Genomic DNA, 8233 nt, shown 5'->3' with positions numbered 1-8233 from the left:
ACCGGATTGCCCAGAATGATATCTGATGGTGAGTGTGTCGACTCACTCATCTGGCCATTGACGTCCGCAGAACATTTTTAGGGGAACAAACTTGGAGACAAATAATTACATCAATAAATTTTTATTTAGGCCTATTTATTTGGAGAGTTTCATAGAAACAGTATTGCATCAAAGCGTCCCATGGTCGAGGGTGTAAGGTTAGGCCTACACACTTCAATCTCTTTTATCAGTATAATTTGTAATAGTATTCGATCTTAGGGAGAGGTATATGCCCCGTTTCCCCCCTCTACGTCGGTGTTTAAGGATGACCCATGCAGATGGCCATCCTTAAACACCGACTTCGATAGACTCTCAAAACTTCGGGTGCATTCTTTTATTCCCCCGCGTAACTTCGCGCGAGCGGTATCAGTTTAAAATTCCGGCGGAACGAAAGAAACACGGCATCTTCTGTGGCTCGGATAGTTTCGTTCCGGTGTCCCTACCATTCGAAAAAATACGAGAAGACCCTTACACCACCGGGTGAATAACTTGCGCTTTCAAACTTCTAAAATTTCATTCATAAAATCACATAATGGACCCCGAAACGAAACTGTCTGAGCCATGAGGACGCCATGTTGCTTTCGTCCCGCAGGAATTTTTAAATGGATGCCGCTCGCGCTGAGTTACGCGGAGGAATAAAAGAACGCACCTTAATTGTCATCTTCAATTTTTTCGTATGGTAGCCGGCATTCTAACATTTTTCGTGGCTACTTTCAATGCTCTGTCGGCGAGACAATCCATTTTATGGTTAAATTTTACAATTGGGACCCTTCTTCTGTCTCTAAAAACGTATATTTTAAAACCATAGATCTCTCCATTACTATACTATCGATATCACGGGCGCCGCCATTTTTTCTTTCTTTCTTTCTTTCGCCGTCTGAATTTTTTTTTCTTTCGCCGTCGTTCCTAAAAGCCTAAAAAACAGCAGTGCACTCCCGTAGTGGAGGATACACAGCGACCACTATTAACGAACGCTATGCGGTGTTATAGCGCCATCTGTTGAAAATATAATGAATTTCGAGAAATTTTTTTAAATAATAAGATTTTTACTAGTGTTGCAACGAATAGTATATTCGGCCTCGGGACGAATACCGAATATTTGGCCAGGAGCGTAGCCGAATAGCCGAATATTTGGCCAAACTATTCGGCTCGATTAACGCATGTACGAAAATTGGCGCGCAAAGCGCATTATGGCAAGGACCCCGCTCTCTATTGGCCCGCTGTCACTACGCTTCGCCAATCGCGTTAATTCTTGACAGTGTAGCGGACAGACAAGAGCGTCATGGCAGTACTGTATGTGATAAATGATATCAAATGTGGATAACAATGAAATGACCTACATTTGTAAATAACGGAAAAAGAACAGAGAAGGACCGCGAAGTGAAAATGTGAAAATAAGTATGAAATTGAGTCGATAACATAATCGAACGAGTCGAGGCGGCTTATTGGCGCGAAATTCGAGGCAGTCAATGCCAAACAATTGTTTTCGTAGACTTCGGAAAGCTAAATGCTTGTAATGAAAGTCACTTAGCGTGCACGGGCGAATGCCTGGGGCCGTTCGGGCTACCGAGCTGTCTCGAATCTGTAAAATCATAACTGTGACTTATACCGTCATCCTATCTGTCTCTTTTCTGCGTTATCACCAGGCTATGAGTCACGTAATTGTAAAATTGGAAATCTACAACGGAAAAGTGACGAATCGAAAGTATCGTGAGCGCGTATTAAGATGTATGCGTAGGCATACGTGGACTATAACGATAGAGGAAAGAGAAAGGGAAGTGCAAAGACGAGCGCTTAAAAAGAAGGATAGGCAGGGTCAGACCCTCGATTCTGGAACGAATGTGTGTACGTCTGCTGATCTTTGTAATTATAAATTGCGAATACGTGTGACTAATATTATTTTCTTTTTTATTTTGTGCGTGTTATAAGTTATAAATAAATATAAACAAACAACACTAACCCGACAACATTAAATCTAAATACCAAAAAATTAATTTACTGTGTTTTTCTTATTTCTTGCTCCTGTTTTTAGGTATTCGGTATTCGGCCGAATAGCGAAAAATAGGCCGAATACCGAATATTCGAATATTCGTTACATCACTAATTTTTACATCATATAAATGTTATTTTATTTAAAGAAGAAGCTTATTTTATACATTATTAAGTGCACATTATTTCTGTAAATGTTCCTCTTTCACGTTTTAATTTTAAAACAACGATCTCTTTCTTTTCTGCTTACTTTTGTTTTGGCCAATCGGCGTTGAGATAAACATTTATTTGTTAGCCTTTTAAGTCGTTTTTGAACAATTTTCGTATTTCAAATTTCAAATTTCAAATTGACCGTTTCCGTTGTCAAGTGTACGAACTTAAAATCACGAGATATTCGAGTATTAAGAAATTTAAGGGGAGGAAGAATGAAAAATTTTTTGTTCTTTCCGCCATCTGGGTATTAAGAGGGACGTTTTTCGTGTAGGTTCAGAATTTATAGGACTACAATTTTTTCAAATTGCATCCCAAGCAAGACAGTATAAAAACGTTTTAAAAATGTTAAAAACAAAACAACTGAAAAAGATGAAATTCACGTGTCAACTCTCACACGTTTTCTACCATCCCTCTGATCTGATATAAACCTTTCCATTTCAGGCTGAATCTTGTCTATTCTTTCGCTGCGCGGACTATAGTAAATAATAAAAATTCCGAAGCATTTCAAGTTACATTTTAAAAATTCTTTTTGAACAATTTTAATTAGACTCACTCCGTGGCCGGATTGAAAAATTAATCTGAAATTTTGTCTTGGTTTACACAACAATGGAGGTTCCAATAATTTTTGAATGAATTATTACTTACACCGTTACGAATACAGATTTTGGGCTTTTTTTCTGTTGGGATTATTTTACATAAAAAATATTTAAACATATAATATTATACTAAATATAAAAAAAGATTTTATTTTTAATACGTTCGATCGAAGCGTGAGAAAGCAGATTTTCATTATTACACGGGCAATTTTTTAAAGATACAAAAGTACATAATATTAATTAATTGATTGTTTTATTATTTTGAGCAGAGATTAGTAAATGTATCGGATGTTGAAAATGTAGAAATGTTATAGAAAAATATAGTCAATACTACAGACCAGTGCTACTCGAATTGTGGTCCGCGAAATAGTTAATTGCTTGAAGATTTCACTTCAAATTTCAAAATTTTAGATATTACTTAATATAAATTTTGTAAAAACATGCTATTTATTACTTTAGTTATCCTATTTTCGCTTTTATTGTTTTATTATTTCTAAAAACACTTGGTACCAGAGGTGGAGTGGCGATGAAAATTCACCCACAAACCCATTTTTTTCAAAGTGATTTACTAAGGAAATTTGGTTCTATTCAGTCTAAACCTTGAAATAGAAAAATGCATTTGAACTCTAGCCTTTCCGTTTAATAACTATTTTTATTTAATTTCACAAAAATAAAGTAATTTTGCGAATTTCCAAACTTTTCTGTCTAGAAGGCAGATACAATACGTCATGCACGTGAGAATTCTTACGTACCCATTATCACAGATGGCCGAGTTATTAAGGCAGTGATATTCAACCGGGATGCCTCGGCACATTAGAGTGTCATAACACTTCAGAGATGCCGCTAAACAGTAATGAGCAGTGCCATAACACTTCTAAACACAATAACTCTCTAGGCTTATTGATAAAGAAGTGGGATACCACTATTACAAAAAGATTGAAAAACACTGGGATAAATTAAAGTCGATACCTTAAGCCTGCCGCTTCGAGGAGCCGAAAATGAGTCCTGATGGGTCGAAAAATGCCAAAAGTACAGAAAAACCCCCCAATGCTTTTGCACTTCTCTACGTTTCGAGGCTTCCCGAGTCCAAAAGAGTAAAGAACCGAACGAAATCGATAGAGCATCTCTCCTCACCAATATTGACGTCGACGAGCGTCGATATGAGGAATACTTTACCCGAAGATTGTGGTATTTCGTTGCCGAAATGAGGGGACGACTGCGAATAAAACTGCAATTCGCCATAAAATTTGCATCACTTAGAACGTAAATAATGAGAAGGTTTGTATTACCGACACTAATCACGTCTTTTCGTCAGTATGGGCTATACGTTTCGCGCGTTAAAGACCTCACGTTTAAGACCCTCAAAATAAAATACGAGGAAATGTTTCGTCATATTCGGTAAACAACGCAATAACAATTAGTCATTTCAATTAAAGAATAATAATAAAAATCATTCGCTAGAAATGCTGAATAATAGACTATATTTATTAAAAAAAAGCGTGTCAAATTATATTAAATTGTGTTTTTAAATAACTTTTCAAGTTCGTAAACTGTAAATTTGTAATCTAAACTGCCTAAATTATATAAAAATACATTATTTATTTAATTATTATAAAATTTCTCGGTATAAGAATTCAGTTAAATCATATCAGCAATTCGAATTTTCTATATAAAAATTTGCTGGGGACTCGAATCGAATGATTCGAAGTAAATTTTATGATAAAAAAAAATTTATATTGTTTATAAGTCTTAAATATAAAATATCGTAATACGTGTATCATTACCGTAATTTAAGTTTAATTCCTGGTTATGCCACCGACAGAAAGACGATTGCAAATGTAGTGTGACGTAATAATAAAAGTTTATTGCATCACTATAAATTTGTAATTATTTTTCTTTCGGTGGCATAACCACGGATTAAGTTCAGTAGGGAGCGGATAAACTTAAATTACAGTAAAGATATGTGTGTTACGATGTTTTATCAATATAAACGTCGAGAGAGGAAAATATTTGGGTCGATTTTACTTTAAAATAAAAGAAATTCGATGTTAACAAGAGTCTTTTAACCTCTGTTTCGTTTTTTAATGAGATATGGCAGACAACACGGGAGCGGATGAAGGGGGAGATGGGAAGATTTTCTTTAGAAAAATGGTCCTTATTTAGGTGCTACATACGTGAAGGAAACCCGAAAAACTCCACGCTGCCAGTCCAACTCAAGCGAAAACGCGACTAACTACCAGTTTTCGGTAGTTTTATCTACTCGACCTTTAACCTTTGATCTCCACAGAAATTTCAATTTTAAGATTAGTTCAACAGAATACCTGTAATACTATATAACTTTTATAGAAAACTTATCAAAGAAATTTAATACAACTCGAATAAAATTTTCATTTAATGAATAATCTAATGTTCTAATTTAATAAAAAAAAATATATATATACAGTATATAAAATGATTTGCACTTCCGTTAAGTTTCTGTTTATCATACAAAAATTATATATATATGGGTATATAAAATTACACGTCGTATATTATTACTTATATCTAAATACTTCAAAAAATATTTTTTTATAAAAACAAATCTAAAAAATAAATCTAATATAACATTCTGCGGGTAATTTTTCAAAAGTTTTTAGAATTTCTCTAAAACCGTATTCGGAATACAATCCGTATAAATATAACGAGGGTATCTGTTTATATAATTTTATGTATATTAATCATTTGAATCATCGACCAGTTCAAATAAGCTATTTTTCATTGGATTATATGATTTTGAAATACGATGGCGTAAGAATGCAAATTCATTATCACGTGGATACTTTATTTATAACATACTAAAGAATCCCGGTATAAACTCATTGTTCTTTGCCTCGTTCGTACCCATTACTAGTCGACAACTAGGTACGAAAGTAACCCTTTCGGCCGTTGATTTTAGCTAATTTTACTCCAAAATAAATTTATTTTACAGACATGAAAGAGTTTATCCGATTTACGTTACTTTTCTCGTCTTGTCTTGTGTATTTTCCATCATACACTTTGGCTAAAGAAACTATTAGTTACTTAGACCTAACTCATCCCTTGAGCAATTCGACTACCAGCTACTTGCCGGGTGTGCAGCCATTTCGAGTAACAATATCGAAGAAAGAAATCAAAGACTCTTCCGAAACCTTTTGGTAAGTGTTGAAATTTACCGTCTGTCTTTCTGCATTTCTTTGTAGAGATTAGTATTATGCTGAAATAAAACTGATTTCAGAAAATAATCTTGTCAAATACAGTTTTTGAACGCTACTTTATAATATAAATCACTCCTAAAGATCTTCACATCATATTTATTTGTATGTCTTTCAATCAGGGGTGCCTCATTAGCAAATGACGTAACAGGAAACAACTAAAAGATTCAGCAATATAAAATTTCTGTTGCGTTACGTAAACGTAGACAAAACAATGTAATTAACAATATAATTTCCGATACTTCTCATCACTATAATGGCTCTTTAACATTAACACAACAGAGGCGATTGCAATTGATCTCAAATAGAATCCATTGAATTTGTTACAAAAATTTGAAATTTAAAAGATCAATATTTATAATATAATCGATAAGATCTTTCATAATTGTATTTCAATTCTTTTAAGGTATCAAACGGAAAATTACGCTACTTCAACCCTCGTGGGCACTTACCTGGAAGCGCCGTGCACGTTTTACAAAGAGTCATGGTGCGTGAATGACATACCAATGGATCGTCTGATTGCCCCTGTCACGTTCATGAACATATTGGGGGAAGTTAAAACTAATGCTTCGTACGAAATCACTCCTGAGGATTTCATCTGTTTTGAAAAGGATAACGGAAAGATTAAAAACGGAAGCATTTTATTGATTTACACCGGATGGAGCCGATATTGGAACGAATCAGACAAATATTTTGGGAAAAGCAAATTACAATTTCCGAGTTTGTCAGAGGAAGCGGCTCGATGGTTGGTTACCAACACAGGGATTGTGGGTATAGGAATCGACACGGCATCCATAGATCCGGGAACCTCCACAAATTTTAGAGCGCATCGAATTTTTGCAGGAAAGAAAATATTCATTTTAGAAAATGTGGCTAACATGGATCAATTCTCCAAGGCGTGCAAAATTATTAATTTATATGTCTTTCCCCTGAAGATAGCCGGCGCTAGTAAGGCGCAGTGTTCTATAGTGGCGCAGATAGAAAATTCCGCTCCTTTAGCTTCCTCCGTTTGGATGCTTACAGTATTACTTTGTTTATTTTGTAAACTCTTCTAATTGTTAACGTATTGTCAATTATGTAATTTCGGAACGACAAACTGACGAATCCAAAATAAATTTTGAATGTCGAATTATTACTATTTATTGTAATATATATATAAAAAATGTATAAATATTAAAAACGGAATTGAATAAATTTATATTGCACCTTGTGGTAAACTACTTAAATCATCGAAGAAACTGAAAGTACACAAATGTCACTGGGGTAAAATGCGGTTTTTCAAAGAAATTCGAGAAAATTTAAATTGAAATTACACGTAAAATTTAATCGCCAAGGTTATCCGGGCCTGCACATATTTGTTAACGCACCTGCAGGGTTCGCCAGTTTATAAAACAAATATGGGTATATATATATAGGGACTCTAAATTTTCTCTCTTCGCGAGCCCCTAAGTTTTCTCCGGCCGGGAAAAATTCCTAGTTCCTTCTCCCTCTCGATGGTCTCGAGTACCAAATCATCCGCGCAGACCCGATCTTTACGTAACTCGAACAGGCAGAATTTACAACACGAATCTATAAACAAGAGACTGAGCATGTGGCAAGTGCTTTCGTTCGCAATTAGAAATAAGAATCGAAAAACAACAATCGATAACTTTAGTCGAAGAGAGCAAAAAAGGTAGGAATTACCTTAGGCCATTATGTTATATATATATAAGTATACAGTAGACCCCCCTATAACGCGAAGATACGTTCCTCGTTATACGAATTTCGCGTTGTAGGAATCCTTAAATACATGAGCCAATCGCAGCCCGACACGTGTGAAGTTTACGGACTACGGCTGTTTGAAAAGTTTTCTTCCATAAAATTAATCGATTCTAGACTAATCCAACTCAACATTTCCAAAATACGTATATATTTTTTGGAAATAATCCGTATAAACTACGCTATAAACAAAAAATTGTAGGATTACTTATCGAGTGTGCACCATTCGACATCGCCATTGCTCAAGCTTGTTTTCGTCGCGGAGCAGCGCACCAAACCGCGGCCGATTTCTGATAACTTATTTTTCTGCGAAAACTTCGTTGAACTTTGAAGACATCATTAATATAAATAATTTTTATGGCCGTTGAATAAGAAATGTTTCTTTCACAAGAAATGTATAAAATTACA

General features: G+C 34.9%; 1 protein-coding gene across 1 annotated transcript; it reads left to right on the top strand.

The window, feature by feature from the left end:
* The first annotated feature begins 5578 nt into the window (after nucleotides 1-5578).
* LOC111625964 lies at nucleotides 5579-7284 on the top strand. Its single transcript, XM_023369222.1, has 3 exons — nucleotides 5579-5738; nucleotides 5806-6010; nucleotides 6474-7284. The coding sequence occupies exons 2-3, from the start codon at nucleotides 5808-5810 to the stop codon at nucleotides 7120-7122; spliced, it is 852 nt and encodes a 283-aa protein (XP_023224990.1). The 5' UTR covers nucleotides 5579-5738; nucleotides 5806-5807; the 3' UTR covers nucleotides 7123-7284.
* Nucleotides 7285-8233: the final 949 nt, after the last annotated feature.

Source organism: Centruroides sculpturatus, unplaced genomic scaffold (assembly GCF_000671375.1).
Source record: "Centruroides sculpturatus isolate CEXI.00-Female unplaced genomic scaffold, Cexi_2.0 scaffold63, whole genome shotgun sequence".
NCBI classification, from domain to species: domain Eukaryota; kingdom Metazoa; phylum Arthropoda; class Arachnida; order Scorpiones; family Buthidae; genus Centruroides; species Centruroides sculpturatus.
This window is presented reverse-complemented; position numbering and strand designations above follow the sequence as displayed.